Genomic DNA, 21,226 nt, shown 5'->3' with positions numbered 1-21,226 from the left:
TTATTGATTTTCTTTAGAGTTGTTTTATTACCCTAGTTAAATTGTAGTGTATTTATTATTGCTTTTTAATATTAATGTTTCCACTTCTTTTGTATATAAAATTAATAACTTGATTTATATTTAGCTTTTTTTAAAAATCTAGTTTAAGATTAGGGTATAACCACCGTGAGTTTAACCTAGGTTGCACTGACGCCGGGTTTATGATTAGCCATGGGTGTAGAGTAAGCCATTTGCTTAGGGCTTTAGACCCCCCCCCCTCCCCTTCTGTCAGGGCAAAGTGCTGATCACACCTTCCCTTCATATGCTGAGGTCAAAAAACATTAGCTCTAATTCATCTGCTCAATGGATCGCTAGGTAGGTTTTTTTACTTTAAGACGGTATTTGTATTCTCTCACTAAACACTTTATTTTTTTTAACTTTATCGCAAATACACGTTTTACCGGAAAACTATAGACGAACATGGTTTTAAAAAGTAACAAATGTTCATCTTTAACGTATTGTAAATTGTAAAATCTCGCCTTTAACATATCAGTTTAAATTATGGCTTTAACGTCTATAAAAATATATTAAAAAGAGATAACAAAATCTTGTTACATTCCCTATCGCTAAACGAGGAAGTTAAACAAATCAACCGATAAAAAAGAAACGTTGCTGATATCTTTTTGTTTACACACACGTCTGGAACTTAGGCCTACTTTTCAATCATTTTGTTCTGTTTAATAGCCATTATCAGTTTTCGGCAACGACAAAACTAGTAAGTGCTTTAGATCGTAGTTAACCAAGTTTGTCATTAAAACTCTCATATCACATAATTAAAGATAAAACATGTAATTTGTATTTAAACAGCTTCGAATTATATATTATTGACTATATATATATATATATATATATATATATATATATATATATATATATATATATATATAGAGAGAGAGAGAGAGAGAGAGAGAGAGAGAGAGAGAGAGAGAGAGAGAGAGAGAGAGTGAGAGAGAGAGAAAGAGAGAGAGAGAGAGAGAGATACATACATATATACATACATAGATACATTTTTAAATCGAAAACTTATAAAACGTATTAAAAATGCATGGGGATTTTCAAACAATTATGAAAAAGCATTTTTATAATTTTGATATTCTTTTAGTGTTTGTTTGTTTGTAGAACTATGGTGAAAACTGTAACAACATCTCAGCGATCATAGTTAATATATGACGTCATCATAAAGAGGTGGTGTTGATTAATACAGTGAGGTGAAGTGGTTGGGTGATAATTTAGGAAAAAAGGACAGGTTATTTCTGCCTTCGCGATCTAAACATATGATAACAACACACGCACAATATAATTTAATTTAGAAAACAAAAGTTCTGCCAAAGAGCACACGAAACAACCTCCACACGATCACAAGTCTAGCATTCAACTAACTTAATTGTTCTCTCGGCCTGAACTTAAACCTACGGTAACCCAACCCTTGTCTGACCCACCCTAAGGTAACCCAACCCCTACCTAACACACCCTAAGGTAACCCAACCCTTGTCTGACCCACCCTAAGGTAACCCAACCCTTGCCGACCCACTCTAACGTAACCCAACACTCGTCTGACAGAGCCTAAGGTAACCCAACCCCTGCCTAACCCACCCTAAGGTAACCCAACCCTTGTCTGACCCACCCTAAGGTAACCCAACCCTTGCCGACCTACTCGAACGTAACCCAACCCTCGTCTGACAGAGCCTAAGGTAACCCAACCCCTGCCTAACCCACCCTAAGGTAACCCAACCCCTACCTAACACACCCTAAGGTAACCCAACCCTTGTCAGACCCACCCTAAGGTAACCCAAACCTTGCCGACCCACTCTAACGTAACCCAACCCTCGTCTGACAGAGCCTAAGGTAACCCCACCCCTGCCTGACCCATCCTAAGGTAACCCCACCCCTGTCTAACCCACCCTAAGGTAACCCCAACCCTGCCTTACCCATCCTAAGGTAACCCCACCCCTGCCTGACCCATCCTAAGGTAACCCAACCCCTACCTAACACACCCTAAGGTAACCCAACCCTTGTCTGACCCACCCTAAGGTAACCCAACCCTTGCCGACCCACTCTAACGTAACCCAACCCTCGTCTGACAGAGCCTAAGGTAACCCAACCCCTGCCTGACCCATGCTAAGGTAACCCCACCCCTGCCTGACTCATCCTAAGGTAACCCCACCCCTGCCTGACCCATCCTAAGGTAACACCACCCCTGCCTGACCCATCCTAAGGTAACCCCACCCCTGCCTGACCCATCCTAAGGTAACCCCACCCCTGCCTGACCCATCCTAAGGTAATCCCACCCCTACCTAACACACCCTAAGGTAACCCAACCCTTGTCTGACCCACCCTAAGGTAACCCCACCCCTGCCTGACCCATCCTAAGGTAACCCCACCCCTACCTGACCCAACCTAAGGTAACCCCACCCCTGCCTAACCCACCCTAAGGTAACCCCACCCCTGCCTGACCCATCCTAAGGTAACCCAACCCCTGCCTAACCCACCCTAAGGTAACCCCACCCCTGCCTGACCCATCCTAAGGTAACCCAACCCTTGCCGACCCACTCTAACGTAACCCAACCCTCGTCTGACAGAGCCTAAGGTAACCCAACCCCTGCCTAACCCACCCTAAGGTAACCCCACCCCTGCCTGACCCATCCTAAGGTAACCCCACCCCTGCCTGACCCATCCTAAGGTAACCCAAACCTTGCCGACCCACTCTAACGTAACCCAACCCTCGTCTGACAGAGCCTAAGGTAACCCAACCCCTGCCTGACCCATGCTAAGGTAACCCCACCCCTGCCTGGCCCATCCTAAGGTAACCCCACCCCTGCCTAACCCACCCTAAGGTAACCCCACCCCTGCCTGACCAATCCTAAGGTAACCCCACCCCTGCCTGACCCATCCTAAGGTAACCCCACCCCTGCCTGACCCATCCTAAGGTAACCCCACCCCTGCCTGACCAATCCTATGGTAACCCCACCCCTGCCTGACCCATCCTAAGGTAACCCCACCCCTGCCTGACCCATGCTAAGGTAACCCCACCCCTGCCTGGCCCATCCTAAGGTAACCCCACCCCTGCCTGACCCATCCTAAGGTAACCCCACCCCTGCCTGACCCATCCTAAGGTAACCCCACCCCTGCCTGACCCATCCTAAGGTAACCCCACCCCTGCCTGACCCATCCTAAGGTAACGCCACCCCTGCCTGACCCATGCTAAGGTAACCCCACCCCTGCCTGACCCATCCTAAGGTAACCCACCCCTGCCTGACCCATCCTAAGGTAACCCCACCCCTGCCTGACCCATCCTAAGGTAACCCCACCCCTGCCTGACCCATCCTAAGGTAACCCCACCTCTGCCTGACCCAGACAGTACCACGAGAGGCGAGGCGACTAACCTGTGCATGCATTAACTCGAACTCTTTTTTGATTGAGACAACTACAAGCTATTCAGTCTTTTATCTAGTAAGGGGACGTACAGTCAAACTATTCCTATTACAGCTATTATGATCTATCTAACCTATAATTAAACAATATAATAGTATTGACATAACTACAAAAAAAAATTAAAACGATATTTTATTACAGTTCCTTATCATGTGATAATCCCATTTATTACAGAAACATATTAGCTAATATTCCATAACTATATTTATTTATCTCGAGAGAAAGAGATTGGAAGAGAGATAAAAGAACAAGAGTGATATGTAATATGGTAAATATTAGTTTAAGAATTAAAATGTAGCAATGTAGCAATAGCATATACAATATAATAAATTACAAATTTATTGATAAAAGAACAAAATTGTTATGTATCATAGATTAAAAAACAGTTTACTTAGTTGGTTTTCCGTGCAGAGGTTTACCAAATGCGTTCTTAGGTAATTTGTTTTCAATGTTTATATGTGTTCATTAAGGAGCCCGAAAAATGCCGAGGTACCACCACGCCGTAATTATCTTTGTTCGTAGAAACCTCCCCAGGAGCTTTCTCTACATCTACAAAAGTTATCAATGCAATTTGATGAACGGTGCAGTAATGCATAAAGTACAAATAAATAAACATACTTGAACGTGTATATTTATATAGATATTAATTACAAGAATTTTTAAAATTACATTACACATATTTTGCTTTTATTTCTTTGCAGATTTTCAGGGTTAGATAAAATGATTACACATCTTCTTTACAGAGTGATTCTAGTTTATGGATACATAACACTTGTTTTCACGGGTACATTATATTTTTTTTTAAATTATTTTCTTTTTGAATGTTTGTTTTGAAGTCATCTAAACGCACATTTTTTATGTTTTAAACCATACGCTGTAAACCAAATTTATTATACTATTAATCTGAAATAGTGCAGTATATCACTTTATTTTAATAATATGTCAATTATGGAAACACGTTCAATAGATTTTAAAACATATTTTCTGTTCGTATATATATATATATATATATATATATATATATATTTATATATATATATATATATATATATATATATATATATATATATATATATATATATATATATATATATATATATATATATATATATATATATATATATATATATATATATATAATATATATATATATATAATATGACCTCAGCATATGAAGGGATTTTGTGGTCAGTTTTATATCCAGGATCTTTGCTTTACCTTAAGGTTAGCCAGGAATCCATCAAGGCTGGGTAGACTTACTTACGACTTCCTACAATCACAATTCTGAACCGAGATCCGAACTCGAGAGCTTTGGATTAGTAGCTTCTCGCTTTACCATTCAACCACACTAGCCCAATATATGTACGGATTAAAAATTGAAATCGGTCCCTCCATTTATAAAAATGACTCACTATCAGAAAAAATCCAAAACCTGCAATCGGGGTCAGCAAAGCAGTTTAAGATATTATAGAATATAACGACAAGCCAAGTTCAGAACAAGAAGTTTTATAACGTAACACACTATAGTTGTGAAGTATTCCAATGAGCAATGATGAATAGAAACTCATTACATATCGCAATTACAAACAAAGCAAGAACATAAACCAATTAGTTTTACTGCTTAATTATTTCATTCCTATAATCTTTTGCTAAAATTAGGTGAATGCTTAGACATTAAAAATTACACAATAGTTTTTTTACTTCTTAAGAAGGAAGGTGATGTGATTTTCCTTCGCAGCTTGCTTAGATCCTTGTAAAAATGAATACTGTGTTGAGAGTCAATAAATGGTACACATACGTGTATGTCACCTCTAACTTTTGCTGTGGGAATTTAGCCTCTGATTGTCGTCATTAAATAATAGATAAACATTGCGTCTAATCTTTTACGAAATACATTTAAATATTAAGCCTTAGCAACTCATGTCTATTAAATACAAAATGCATCATCTAAATATTTTAACAATTTTAAAGCAACTAATTAGCATCTAAAAATATGGTTTGGTTTAGATTCGAAATTTCGAAAAAGGAGTATAATTTTCGTCAGTAAAATATGAGTTTAGGATACTCAAGATTATTAATGTTTAGTTACTGTAGTTAAAGTACTACTCAATTTGAAATTAACAGCATGCGACACTGGATGGTTTGGCTCCAGCTGCCAATACAAATGTCACTGTGTCAACAACAGATGTGATGACCAAGGTCTGTGTTTAGCTGGGTCAAGTTGTGAGCGGGGCTGGTTTGGTCCACACTGTCAGTACCGTAAGTCATAATTTAAATTTTAAAATTTTGACTTTTATAAATCTACAAAACATAATATGCACTACTTTTGGGTAAGTATTGTGTATTTTGTTATCATAGTATCAGTTTTTGCTATAACTTATTTTACCCCGAAAACTGTATTTTAATTTGATGAACTGTGTTTTAAAATGCACACACACATGAACATAACAGTCCTGCTACTAGAAGTGAAACTTCATATCTGAGATGTTGTTCATGAGTGTTTAAAATACGGAAATGTAATATGTGTAATGCTTTCTTGGGTAGTTTTTTATTATTGCAGTGCTTTTGTATTAATATGAAGAAATCCCATTTACAATTATGTCATTTTTTAAATGTATTACACAAGTTCTAAATGACAGTATTAATTACCTTTACTTTGCTTAGTACAAGAATGATTTCCCCACCTCATTTGACTATTTAAAGACGGACAATAAATCTTAAAAGTGGTCTGAACGCTCACTTATTTTTCACAATACATTTATATTCAAATCAATGTCATGGTACAATGATAACTGATGCATCAGATTTATTTGATTTTCGTACAACAGGTATTACATTCAATGAGGAAAAAATATTTTGGAATATATTTTTTGTCGGATGTTGAGCCTGCTATACGGCCATCCCTCATCCTCTTAGTCATTTACTGGTTCTAGCGGAATAAAAGTTCTTCCCCATCACGAACCGTTTTCACACATATTGGTAGCAGACAAACTTACAGAAAGACACAGACACACACTCAAGTCTTAGCAAAATCGGTTGTCTTCTTTGAATGCATGCAAATATTTCTAAATTAGATGGGGTATGTAAAACTGAAAATAAAATCCATCATTGAATTACGTGTATGGCGTGGTTTCGAGGGATGGGCTAGCTAATTCCGGAATTCGGAAATAGCGTAGATAAGGCTTGTTAGAAAACTAAGAAGAAACTCAACCAATTGCTGTTAGTATTAGATTTCTTAGTCTATGTAATTGATAATAAATTAGGCCTTAAAACCAAATATATGGAGCTTGTAAATCGTTTTCAAAACTTCGTTCTTTTTTCAAGCACTTTGAAATTGCTGTGATTTAACTATATATTTCACAATATTTATCAGAGGATCTGTCTACTTTAAATGCCACCATTACACCACCAAACAATTTGATAGCAGACGGTGAAGAAAGAACGTGTACAGATCTAAAAAATGTAACATTATCATGGACGATTTCATATTTAATTAATTGGATAAGAATTGTTTTTCGTGATTCAGGTAAAGTAAGCTTGTTTTAAACATACTCTGATTTTTAGGATATTATTTTTTTTAAACTTGTTTTAGTTCAGTAGCTACATACTCATACATGTATTATCTAGTTAATGCTTTTTCTCCTACAATGTTTCTACTCTCAATTTGCTCGTACATTTTAATACCTGGAAGAGGGTGTCTTCATTGCAATCGTGTTATAGAAATATAGAAATGTGTGATTAACAATGTAGAATTGTAAAACGTCAAAATTTGTACACAATTACGGTACATCATTTATTATCGGTATACAATGAAGTTAGAAGATGTAAAACGACGAAAATTATCAAAATAAAAGATCATTGTTTAGCATGATCACAATACTTTTTCCATAACCTAAAAACGAGAAAATAAAAAAGGGACATAGGTATTAACTGAAGACCTTAGTGCTAAAAGTACTTAAGTCACAAAAACATCATTTTGAGAAAAATGAGTTCAAAGATTAAAATTTACTATGAAACATTACGTTTTTATATTATTTGTTTGTTTGGAAGAGCAAATCAAATAAATTCTTCAGTATCACTATTTGTTTATAAGATAAAGTTAAACTAGAGGAATAACGATCAATGCTTGGTTTGATTTTCACAAAAATGTGACTTAAGTACTTTTAGCACTGGGCTCTTCAACTACTTCCGTAGGTCACTCATTTTTTAATATTACTTGTGAAATACAAGAAACCTAAAGTAAGTGCTAAGGAGATATTTTACTTTGCAAAGTCTACATTTTGTATATATATATATATATATATACATGTATATATATATATATATATATATATATATATATATATATATATATATATATATATATATATATATATATGTGTGTGTGTGTGTGTGTGTGTCTTTTATTTCAGGCACACAATTAGATGCTGCGATACAACTTGTCAATGTAAACAATTCGTATTTTCCTTGCTCTATAATTTCTTACAATATGAATGCAGCTACAGCGGACATTCTCTGTAACGTAACGTCATTTGCACATAAGATATTTTTTGAATTTCACACACCAATATCAATCTGCTCGATTTACATTAGCGGAGGTAATTTATTAGTAAAATTGTAAATATTAATTAATGTTCTTTTTTAAGAATAGCTATAAGTTGTTTTGCAAATATAATTTATTATGTGATTTTTTGTTGTTGTTGATAACCAATATTTTCAACGCACTATAATCAATAATATAGCATGTTTAGTTATTACTGTATTTTGTTTATTAACAGAAAAATAGATTTCATTATATTTTGTTAGATTGTTGAGCCTACACACAACTTGCATTCTTCAATCGTTTAACGCGCCATGACAGAGTACATAGCTGATTTACTTTATCAATGAAATGATTATTATGACCTCTTGGAATAGATGTGGTTAACTCGCTATATTTGTAAACAACTTTGAGCTCCATACTCAAAGACAATAGAGCGGTCAGAGTTTCTTGGAATTTATATAGCAAACATTTACTTATACTAGTGCCCGCCTCTCTCCCCCCCCCCCCCGGAAAATGTTAACCGCCCCACCCCTCCCCCCGAAATATCTAGTGCCCCCCCGGAGGAAAAAGTCTGGAAGAAACATTGAGAGCGGGACACTTTTGTATCGTCGTAGCATTCGAACATTTTGTTGTTGATTTAGAAAGTAGTTTACTTTTAAAAAGTTGATTTAGCAGGAAGTCTAGAGTTATTAATCAACCTCTTTATAGTGCTACCCGTATTACGGGATGTGTAACCTTGTTCCAGTTTATATAAGACGAAATACTTAAAATAATTTTAATCTGCAAAATTTATGTTTATAGGTAGAAACGTTGCCCTAAATATGGCAACATGGCAGTCCAGTACCTACGCAGATGCAAACTATGGACCAATATATGTTTCTTCAAAAGCCGTAGATGGGAATTCAAGTGGAGACTTTTATAAAACATTTACTTGTACACATACTGATAATACTCCGACACCGAGTGTTTGGGGCATAACATTTCCACAGCCTATGTTAGTTACCCGATATGTAGTTTATAACAGAGGTAAGTTTGGAATATAATTTTTAGTATTAGTTATTAATCGAAGGCTTTTAAATATAATAACACAAGAGTTTTAAGCTAAGTAATTATATTAAATAATTTTTAGCAATTAACGATTTTACATAACAAAACTGACTTTAGTTCATTTAAAAGCTTTTGTATTATAACACCGCTTCTAGAAATGTTTAATTATATAACTTTTTTAAGTTAAAATATATATGTGAATGGATGCATAAGTGCTAAAATTGTATCCATCAATTTGACAATTTATGTTATTTTTAACTTAGGGGTAGGTCCAAGGTTCTTTCATACACTGATTATTTTATAATAATTATAAACTGTTCTTTAAGATGTGTTATTTTGTATGCTATGAATAGCGGCAGTTGCCTCCACATATGTTAACGATTTTAATTCACAACATAACACATAGATATAATACGCCTGTGTATTTCCATTTTAATCTGTACGCAAAAAATGTTATCTTTCGACAGTTTATTTTAAAAGTGAGCATAAGCTTAAGCAATTACAATGGGAGCTATTTTGTTATTTTTTCCATCTTTGTCAGCGGACGGTAATGAGCAACGATTAAAAGGATTTAACTTGGTGAGCTACAATGTAAACAACATGGTGGTGTTTAACTACACGGATATACAACAGAGTGACAGAGTTTTGGTTTATCATATAACAACAGCTGGGAACGTAGGTGTATCGTACGTCAATATCACAGCCAAACAAGATGAAAACATTTTGACACTATGTGAGGTAGAAGTTTATGGAGGCAAGTTAGACCTTTTTTGTTTAGTTTTCATATCATTATTATCATTTTAAACGTTTCTATTCGTTCATAACAGGTTATCATTTCTCAACATTAATGTAAGCGTAATTAAATATTTCATTGCCATTCATCATTTAAACAAGATAACTGTTCCAAAAACAATAACAGTTATGTACTAACCACTTATATTAAATCAGACAATGTGTGCCAACACAACACATACGGCCTAGGTTGCAGAAACACATGTAAATGTGACCATTGGAAACAGAAATCTTGTTTTGTAGCTACTGGTCAATGTTTTGGTGGATGTGACGCTGGTTACTTCGGTAAAGATTGTAGCAATGGTGAGTGGTTTAGAAAAAATGTTATAACAGTTTAATCCAAATATTTTTTAAATTATTGGGCCATACAAATGTTGTTGTTTTTATTATTTTTTAATAATTTAACATCTGAAGAATTTTAAAAATTTTCCCAATGTTTTTTGCACATAAACAGCCAAACAGAGTAAAAAAACAAATTTGGTTGTTTTGGAAACCCGTAACACATCCGCCATTTTGAATTTTTCGACACTTTTAAAAACGCTAGGGGTTTTTATTTATGCATATAAAGCAATCAAATTAACATTGCTTATATTTTAGAACATATCAAAACGTTTTCACAAAACTTTTTGATAGGGCTACTCGTCTGCATTCTACAAGGTCCTAAAATTGCACTGTACATTTTATTAAATTGTGCATATATTTTTACCAAAAACGCTTTCAATATTGAATTTCATTCTTCACAAAAATTGAAGCATTACATTGATAATAAATATAGAAAACATGATGGGAATTGTATTATGAATAAAAACCTAATAGGTTTTTTTAGTGTCAAAAATCTGCCAATAGAAATAAACCTTAAAAAATAAAAAATAAAAAACCTGAATCAGAAAAACACAATTTCTGTGGGATTTGTATAGACAGTTGAAAGCTTTGGTTGTTTCTGATTTAACGGAAATTAAAATTAACAAATACCGGAGAAATCAAGCCTTCCAATGCCAAACACAATAATATGTCAATCATTTCGTAGCGAACGTGTTATATTGCAAAAATATGATTATGTTATTCACACAAAGACATAAAAGGAATTATTAAACTTTTTAAAAATTATTATTTTACTTCTTACTTTCAGAATAAAGAATTCAGAAACCAAAACCCTTTATAAGGAAAAAACAGAATTTTGGCAATTTTTTTCTTGCGCATATCCCCTTAAAAACAATTATTCCACACTTTTAAAACGTATTTTAAGAAACAGTAATTTTTACAAATTCAGAATGTTTGGCTGGTTTTTATGGAGAGAACTGTTCTATGAACTGCAGTACAAGCTGTAGAAACCAGACGTGCGATAGGTTCAATGGTACCTGCACCAGCTGCATTGACGGGAAAGTTGGTCCTTTATGTGAAACAGGTAGTATATTTCGTCACGGTCATAACACAATCGCCTAAGTCACTTTTGGGGGGTTTTGAGTTAATAGTTGAAATACAATGCTTACACATTACTCCATCCTATGGCAAATTACCCATGTCGTAAGCCAATCAGAAAACTGTTTATTTTAAATTATTGCATTTTTGCCTAAGTCCGTATATTGACTTAGGCGGTTGTATTTTTTATACTTTTCAAAGAGGCAAATGTAAGTCGCCTTTTTGCAAGAAATCGAAGCTCAGAAAATCTAGTGATTTACCAGAAGAAGATAGAGTTATGATGTATATATCCTTTTTAGCAATTGACTGCCTTGAGTGAGAAGAGAAATATAGTTAGACCCGTGTAACCCAAAAAACAAAGAAAAAATTCTGAAACAAACAAACATGCTAACAATTTCTTTTACAAATTTAGACTGCAAAATGGAACTGCATTGCAAGATTGCAAAAAAATGTTTTGTTTCACATTGGGAAAGCCGGAGAGGACAATTTATGATTGGTTAAATGATGGTAAAAAAGATGTCCACCTAGAAGATAACCAAGAAGAGCTTGGAAAGAAAATTCCGTGAGATTTTTTTCTTGAGGTAGCATGTGTGGACTCTCGTCGCTGTCGAAATATGTCAGAGGAAGATAACACACTTATATGAGATTGGTTGCTTGAGGTACAATGTTGGACTCTCATTATTACCGAAAAGTTCCTGCCTATTAGGAAAAAAAAAGATTTCTTGAACCAGGCCTGAAAATAATTGATTTCTATAATCTATATAAAGCACCTGTAACCTCTTTTAAAAGAAGAGTAGCTGGGTTTACATACTTTAAAAATACCTTTCTATGCCTTAATATGTCAATTTTTGTTCCCCGCAAACACGAATGTGACATATGTATTGCTGTACAAATGGGAAATATTACTGCAGATGAAGATCAGATTCATCTAGTTTTGAGGGACAATGCTCGAAATCAAGAACACCAAGATAAAGAAAGAGGATGGTTGAATGAAAGTGTCTGAGTTTAGTCCATGGGCACTCAATCAGATTTGTATTAAATATATTAGATTCTAATAATACAGTGTCGTTGAGAAACATCGTAATCAATGCATTTAGTCCTAGAGATTTAGGGGAACAGGGCATCCCCCTACCGTCAGTTACATACCCCCAAACACTCTCCCCCCTCCGACATTACCCCCGGAGTAATTACCCCCTTTCAATTACCCCCGCCCAGTAATACATTACCCCCCTGTCATAGCTTAGCTTAAGGTACAGCTAGGACTAGGACTAAGGCTAGGGTTAGGGTTAGAGGTAGGGTTAGGGTTAGGGCTAAGGTTCGGGCTAGGTATAAGGTTAGGGCTAGGGCTAAGGTGAGGGCTAGGATTAGGGCTAGGGCTAGGGCTAGGACTAAGGCTAAGGTTAGGGCTAAGGTTAGGACTAGGGTTAGGGCTAGGGTTAGGGCTAAGGCTAGTGTTAGGTTTAGGGTTACATCTACGGTTAGGGTTAGTGCTGGGGTTAAGACTAGTGTGGAGGTTAGTGTTGGGGCTAGGATTAGGCTTAAACTTATTTCTACAGTTGGGGTTGGATTTAGATTAAGGTGAGTGCTTAGGTTTAGGCTTTTGCTTAAGGTTTGGTTTTAGGTAAGATTAAGTCTATAGTTAGGGTTAGGTTTGAGGTTTGGTTTAGTGTTAGCTTAAATTATAGGGTGAATTTAGGGGTTAGGTTTAGGATCAAGTCTCTCTAGCTTGGGGGACGGGGGGTAATCACAGAGGGGAAGAATATCATAGATCAGAGCTTTAGTGATGATGATGCAAACTGATAAGCAAAACCCAAATCCATGCGTTTTAAAGCAACTGGAATTTAGTGTCTTTAAAAAGCTTTCAGAAACAGCATTAGACCAGGTAAAAAAATTGGTGATCCCACAGTGACCAATGTTAGTATGCTTTGGTATCACCCTGATGGTACTCTCGAATACGAACTTTTTGGAGATTCTTGTGACTGGAAAGCTTTGCCTACTTGTATAAAAAACATACTGAAACCTGTGTAATGGCTCCCCATGTACATAAACAGTAGACTGATAAGCAAAGAAAGTTTGATGATCTTTAAAGTATGAAGACTGTTTTGCCTTAAGATGATCATGCATATTATGACGCCATTTTATTTGAATAAACCTTGCATTTTTTAATTATATACTAGAATACCCGTCATCCGTTGGATAACTGTGGGTTTCGGGGGTCATCCATAAAAAAACATCACGTCTGTCACTCAGAGGCATAGCGACCCTTCCCGGCGCCCGGGGACAAACTTTTCGATATTAACCCCCCCCCCCCAAGATTTCGATTTTCAACCCCCCCCCCTCAAACTTTTGATGTGCACCCCCCCCCCCCACTCAAACTTTCGATTTGAACCCCCCTCAACCTTTCAATTTATTTTTCCAAACCATTTTGGCGCCCCAACATATGTCCCCCCCCCCCTTCCCCCTCCACCTCCCCTTCCCCCCCCCGCCTCCCCTCCCGCCCCTCCCCCACCTCGCTACGCTACTGCAGTGTCACTTATCGTCACAAAAAACAGACCCCACATTCAAAAATATGTTTCTTATCTTTTAAAAACACCGAAAACACCGATTTCGGACTATCCCTTCATATACTGACGTCACATGTGACCTACTCAACTCTACTTCACCTGCCCAGTGTCCCGCCAAGTCTCAGACAACATGTTTTTATCGTTTAAAAAACGATTCCAGCCGAGCATGTCTTTGACCACACTATCCTTTCATATGCTTAGGACAAAGAAACAGATGAACTCTACTTCACCTGCCCTGTATCCTGCCAAGTTCAGATAGGCAGCTTTATCATTCACATCTAAAAAAAAAATTGAAAAAAAATACCATTGACATATTGGTCTAGAACCTGTGCCACCCACATAAGAGCGGGCTACACTACCAACTTAGCTATTTACTCGTGACGTCACAAATGAATTTTTATACTATACTTTTGAGTCTGCGCGCATAGATCTAGATCTAAGTCTAGTAGTAGTAACTTTCAAATTAAATTTAATCTTAAATTAGCCAAACAAAGATTTATATAAAATAATTAAGGCCTGAAATAGATTCTAGATGTATTAAGGCCTGAAATAGATTCTAGATGTAGAATTTACATTAAGTCTAGATCTAGAATTTACATTGAGTCTAGTAGTGACCTAGATCTAGGCTAGATCTAGGCTAGCTTCATAACTTTCCTTCGACAGCTGATCTTTAGATCTAGAGAAATTTATCGTAAAACTAAATGAAAAAGACAGTTGAAAATTGATATAAGTGTTGGAACGTAATAAATACAGCAAACGGACGTATTGTTTAAGTTATAGCCGGCAGAAAATTAGCTTTGTAACGCGTTAAACTTTTGAATGGGCCACAAAGTCTATGATGGAGTCCGCCATTTTTATTGTACCAAAAAGTAAACACATCAAGGGACGTCACTATCCCCACAAAGTTTATTCAATGTATTAACATTTTTAAAAAAATACGGTTAATTTACCTATGAATAAATCAATAAATTAATTAACGTCTTTAAAAAAATTTGTGATTAACAGTCTGTCTTAAAACAAAATTTTTTCTTTACCTACATACTATTTTACAGCTTTCCACGATGAGTGCAACCATGCGAGATAGTCGATCAGGCAAACAAACAAACAAACAAAAAAACAAAAAAATAAATATTCAAACATGTAAACAAACTTGACTTTTAGTAGTATACTAGACTACCCGTCATCCCTTGGATAACTGTGGGTTTCGGGGGTCATCCATCAAAAAACATCACGTCTGTCACTCAGATGCATAGCGACCCTTCTCGGCGCCCGGGGACAAACTTTTCGATTTGAACCCCCCCCCCCGCAAGATTTCGATTTGCAACCCCCCCCCCCCCTCAAACTTTTGATGTGCACCCCCCCCCCCCCACTCAAACTTTCGATTTGCACCCCCCTCAACCTTTCAATTTATTTTTCCAACCCATTTTGGCGCCCCCTAAGGTCGGCGCCCGGGGACATATGTCCCCCACCCGCCCCCCCCCCCTCCTCGCTACGCTACTGCAGTGTCACTTATCGTCACAAAAAACAGACCCCACATTCAAAAAGATGTTTTTTATCATTTAAAAACACCGAAAACACCGATTTCGGACTATCCCTTCATATACTGACGTCACAGGTGACCTACTCAACTCTACTTCACCTGCCCAGTGTCCCGCCAAGTCTCAGACAACATGTTTTTATCGTTTAAAAAACGATTCCAGCCGAGCATGTCTCTGACCACACTATCCCTTCATATGCTTAGGACAAAGAAACAGATGAACCCTGCTTCACCTGCCCTGTGCCCCGCGAGTTCCTGATAGTCAACCTTATCATTCACATATAGGGCTTAAGAAAAAATAATTGAAAACGTAAAAAAAAAAGTTCTATTAATTTTTATGACACTGACTTTAAAATTTAGCCTTCACTCTCCAAAGCAAATTTTAAAATGCTTTTCTGGCATATCTAGCCCTGGCCACCTATACCATGTTTAAATAATGTGAACACCCGCCATCTTGCTCGTGGTAAACATGGCCTAAAAATGGTCCGAAGTCATTCGTCCGGTCCGGACGCCATATTGTTGTTAGCAGCCGACCACGCCTCCAAGTTAGTTAGTAATCCTACTATATCTAGATATAGAACCTAGATTTTAAAAAATCCCATTTATTCTCGAATTAGATGATCATTGAAGCTAAACAAAGATTTATATAAAATAATTAAGGCCTGAAATAGATTCTAGATGTAGAATTTACATTAAGTCTAGATCTAGAATGTACATTGAGTCTAGTGACCTAGATCTAGGCTAGATCTAGATTCTGGTCTAGAATCTAGGCTAGATTCATAACTTTCCTTCAACAGCTGATCTTTAGATCTAGATCTAGAGAAATTTATTGTAAAACTAATGAAAAAAGACAGTTTAAAATTGATATAAGTGTTGGAACGTAATAAATACAGCAAACGGACGTATTGTTTAAGTTATAGCCGGCAGAAAATTAGCTTTGTAACGCGTTAAACTTTTGAATGGGCCACAAAGTCTATGATGGAGTCCGCCATTTTTATTGTACCAAAAAAGTAAACACATCAAGGGACGTCACTATTCCCACAAAGTTTAGTCAATGTTTTAACATTTTCTTGGACAGATTGTAGATCTAGAGAAATTTATCGTAAAACTAAATGAAAAAAGACAGTTTAAAATTGATATAAGTGTTGGAACGTAATAAATACAGCAAACGGACGTATTGTTAAAGTTATGACCGACAGAAAATTAGATTTAGAACGCGTTAAACTTTTGAATGGGAACACAATTTTCTTCGATAGACGCCGCCATTTTATTGTACTAAAGAGTAAACAAAAACCTGTGACGTCACGGTCCCGCCGAGTGTAGTGGTCGTTTTAATCTTTTTAAAAAAAATGGGTTACTCTGCCTATGAATAAATCAATAAATTAATTAACGTCTTTAAATAAATTTGTGATTAACAGTCTGTCTTAAAACAAAAAATTTTCTCTACCTACATACTATTTTACAGCTTTCCACGATGAGTGCAACCATGAGCAATAGTCGATCAGGCAAACAAACAAACAAATAAATATTCAAACATGTAAACAAACTTGACTTTTAGTAGTATATAGATAGATATATATATTAGATACTAATAATGCTATTAAAATTAAAGCTGTAAGGCTATTCACATGGTGTATCTATCTAGTATTACTTGTATTATCAAGAAATATTATTGCCTTTATCAAAATAAAAATTATTTTTATCAGCCAAATCATTTGCCTAAGTCATTTATTTATGATATCTTTTGCCTATGTCCTACTACGTATCTATATTAATTAACAACGTTTTTTTTTCTTATTAGACACTTCTAATAATACCAGCATGTTACAAAATGTACCATAGTGACATAGTAGAAGTAATAATAAAGTTATTCAGTTTTTTCAGTTTTTTCAAAACATGAAAAAAATGACTTGCACGTTTGTGTTATGACCGTGACGATTTATAGAATTTTTACTGTGTTGATTTATCTAGTATTTAAAAAATCGTTACGTTTAAGAGATAAAAAATGGATTTTGCAAACTCTCCAAAAAAAATAATAAAATCAATCGGCCTATATAAAGTAACATGCGTTGGTGAAAATGATGCTGCCACGAATCTGGTAGGAAAATAAGTTGCAATGCACTACGGATTTGAAATTCAAAGATTCTTCAAATTTAAAAAAGGTTTAAAAACGTTTATCCTGATTCACAACAAAATAATGCATTTCACTATTTTTCTCTAAAATAATTATTAAAAGCATAATTATCAAGACCGCTGACATCAAAACCATAGTCCATAAAAGTCAGACACGAAACAATTGAATATCTTACTGTAATCAAACGTAGTCGAAACCTCCAACACTAGTTGGATGGGTCTTTCTGTCTTTATATATCAACAACTCTCCTATCTGAAATATGTAATGATTTAAACAAGTTCTATCTTATTATAAAACTAATGTGTGTATCCACAGATTGTAACGATAAATTTTACGGAGAAAACTGCCGACACCAATGCAGTATAAACTGTACAGACCAGCTTTGTGAAAAAGAAAATGGGAACTGTTTTAGATGCATATCAGGTCAAATAGGCGAATATTGCCAAATAGGTATTACATGTTAACTCAATGTCATAAATATCAGTTCTTTGATGGGCACAACGGAGAAAGAGATAACGAGAAGCGCAAAAGAAACACGTATAAGTTTATTTAGGTCTGAGTTAAAATGAGAGATGCTATTATTCTGAGGGGTCGTCCATAAATAACGGCACACTCGTAGGGGGATGGGGGGTCCGTAATTTTGTGACGGTGTCTGATGAGGGGGAGGGGGGTCAGATGGTGCGACGCCATACTTTAGCATTATAAAAAAAAAGCAATGTTAGAAAACATAATTTTTGTCGTTATTTCGTGTTTTAGAAAACTGTTTTAATAAATTACAATAGGAATTGATTAAAATATTATATTTCGACAGAGTTCAGACAAGATTTTTGAAAAATATCGATGTTTTAAGAAAAATGCAACTGCAATTTTAAGGGGGTTGTAGGCTGAGATGTGACGTTATTTAAGTGGCAGGGTCTGGCTTTTCGTGATGATGTGTGACGGGGGGGGGGGGGGGGGGTAGGTAAAAATCGTCCAAAAGGCGTGACGTCATTTATGGATGACTCCTAACTGGCAGTGGCTACAGATTGAGACTAGGAAAGTTTGGTGTGAGACAATTGAAATTGCGAGATGAGTGTGATGATGTTTGATTGCGATCTATTTTGTAATAACTAGCTGGTTACATCGAGCGTTGAATTTAAGAAGACTATTGAGACTTTTGTAGCTAAATAAATATTGCATTTAAAATATAGTTTTATAAAAAAAATATTAGAAACTACTGTAGTAAGTCGTTTGTATGCAATTAAAAATGTTAACGATATTTTACTCAAATGTATTCTTAACAGTCGATTTAATTTGCACTTGTATAATAAAACACTTTTTGGTAAAAGCATAAACAATTTTTTTACGTAGCATGTGACACCAATCACTACGGACCAAACTGTGTAAACAACTGCTCATCCAACTGTAACAATTCAGCGTGTGAGGCAACTACTGGTCGGTGCTTTACGTGTGTAACAGGCTATCGAGGGAACCATTGTGAAATAGGTTAGATGATTATTTGTAGATTTTATATATAGAAGTATTGTAGCTATCAGTTAGGTTCTATGCATAATACTTAATATGAATATTATTTATACATATCTGTAGTTAAAATTTAGTTGAACTCAAAACCTAGTCTTAGACAAAAAACAATCTTAACATCCACGACTGCGATTCAACCATCGCAGTTTTTTGAAAATATTGCTGATGTATAACATTAACAAGTTAACAATAACAGACTTACTTTAAGAGACAATCCATTAATAACAATGTACTCTGTGTATATGTTTCAGCATGTCCGACCGGATACTATGGAGACAACTGTCAGTGCACAGAAAGTGGACAACATAAGGATAGCACTGGTACATGTGACGTTATACTTGTACTTGTTTTAAATATGTTGGACACAACAAATTTTGTTGTAAATATTGTGTAATGATAAAATAGCGCTCTCGTCCCGGGCGTCGTTGTAGGCTGACGCAATATTTAATCAATGCGTTGCCAATAGCGCATTTTTAGACGCGAGATCATGTTTTCTAAATCTGAGTTATTTAAGTGTGAAAAGCGACGGCGTCATTCTGGATCTTACATGTTGGTGTGCGTCACACTAAAATCCAGACGCCACTGAGCCGGTAGTATGAACACTTTAAGTTTAGTTTAATCCCTCTCCGTAAATGTGAGATACAGCACTAAATATGATCATGTCGAGACACCGCCACTTTGAAATTTAGATATTTTGTTTTTCGCAGACTTTTTTCTCCGGGGTAGGGAGGGGGTGGGGAGGGGGGGCACTTGAAATTTTTCGGGGGGGGGAGGGGCACTTGAAATTTTCGGGGGGGGGGGGGGGGCGGCGGGGTGGACTTAAATTTCCGAGGGGGGTGAGGACATTGATAAAAGTATATATTCTCAATATAACTTCCATTTCGTTCAGGGGGGGGGGGGGGGAGGCGGTAGATTCTCTTCGGGGGGGGGGGGGGGGGAGGGTCTGAGCACCCCGAAGAGATGTCTGGAAGAAACATTACGACAACTTACCAAAGTTTCACGGCGATCGGATGAAGTTGTGATAACGTATAATGGACACAGAGACCCACATTCTTTCAATAATCTTGTAATTGTTTTAGCAAAAACGAAGATAATATAATTATTTATTTAAAATATTGCACGAAACAATACATTATCAAAATAATCATAAGGAAATTAAGTCGAGATTTATTTTTATTTTTTTAAAGCACAAGACAGATTGGCAGAAGGTGTCGGCATTGGGATTGGAATCATGTGTGTCGTGAATGTCATAATTGTGCTCATGGTCTGCATTTTTGTTAAAACAAAGCGTTCAGTGACAAGTAAAACAAACAGTGGAAACAAAACAAACAAAGAGAGTGAAACACAGGACAATAACATTAGTAAGTTCAATAATGACACCAATTTTCATAAACTTTGCATGCCAAGTTTTAAGAGACACCGACATGTAATAGACAAATTACATCTTGTTATTTCACTTTCAAATGTCTTTGAATACAGGTATTCATCCCGATTACACTGATCTGAGTTCTGCATCAGCAGTGGCTGATACAAACCATTATGATTACATCAACGGAAACATGGGGCCTTACGACACTTTGAACAACGATTTTAAGGAGACATCTCAGTATGAGGCCGTTTCTATGGCAACTTTAAAAAACAGAAAATAGATAAATTAGATTTTTGAATGGAAATATCTGATCGTCTGCTGGGTGAATAATCCATAGCTCTCTGATAGATACCTACACTGAGGCAGAAATCCATATTTGGCTATCAATCAGTCACAAATTGAACTAATTATTTTTCACAAAAGACGAATATGCTTTTTTTTTTTAATTTTTTTTTTTAAACTTACTTTGTTGAAAACGTTACTGTATGAATGATAGAGTATTACGTGCACACGTGTTTCTATGTTTACTTTTTAATTTGTATATCAATAAACCTTTTAAATTTTGGAAACCTATTTTGTTTATTTCTATTTCAACACTAGCTCTGTACTGTATAGACATTATTTAATTGATTTCTAATCAATAATTCTTTATTAGCGGACTACTATCTTACTTCTATTATAGGTCTACCTCTATGTTACCATTATCTCATCACAATTTCGTTCTATTTTGGTATAATATCACCACTACTTCACCAATTTGTCACCAGTACATATCGCGTATCTAAGCATCACGGTTCGTACTGTCCCGGTTTAAATTGATCGTATCTCA

The 21,226-nt window shown here is 36.0% G+C and overlaps 1 protein-coding gene across 1 annotated transcript; it reads left to right on the top strand.

Annotated features, from left to right (window-relative positions):
* The first annotated feature begins 664 nt into the window (after positions 1 to 664).
* Positions 665 to 20,966, top strand: LOC131950700 (uncharacterized). The gene is made up of 14 exons (XM_059312925.1): positions 665 to 754; positions 4,173 to 4,255; positions 5,596 to 5,730; positions 6,845 to 6,997; positions 7,971 to 8,069; positions 8,816 to 9,040; positions 9,603 to 9,815; positions 10,010 to 10,156; positions 11,124 to 11,258; positions 17,823 to 17,957; positions 18,858 to 18,992; positions 19,280 to 19,348; positions 20,216 to 20,389; positions 20,508 to 20,966. The coding sequence occupies exons 2-14, from the start codon at positions 4,192 to 4,194 to the stop codon at positions 20,675 to 20,677; spliced, it is 1,854 nt and encodes a 617-aa protein (XP_059168908.1). The 5' UTR covers positions 665 to 754; positions 4,173 to 4,191; the 3' UTR covers positions 20,678 to 20,966.
* The last annotated feature ends 260 nt before the right edge of the window (positions 20,967 to 21,226 follow it).

Source organism: Physella acuta, unplaced genomic scaffold (assembly GCF_028476545.2).
Source record: "Physella acuta isolate Inbredline_101_S28 unplaced genomic scaffold, ASM2847654v3 ptg000777l, whole genome shotgun sequence".
NCBI classification, from domain to species: Eukaryota; Metazoa; Mollusca; class Gastropoda; family Physidae; genus Physella; species Physella acuta.
This window is presented reverse-complemented; position numbering and strand designations above follow the sequence as displayed.

Excerpts from the sequence above, each read along its gene's own strand:
- LOC131950700 (XM_059312925.1), top strand. The coding sequence starts at position 4,192 with ATGATTACACATCTTCTTTACAGAGTGATTCTAGTTTATGGATACATA. Across the intron at positions 9,816-10,009 it reads TGAGGTAGAAGTTTATGGAG|ACAATGTGTGCCAACACAAC; the intron begins GCAAGTTAGACC and ends ATATTAAATCAG. Across the intron at positions 11,259-17,822 it reads TGGTCCTTTATGTGAAACAG|ATTGTAACGATAAATTTTAC; the intron begins GTAGTATATTTC and ends GTGTATCCACAG.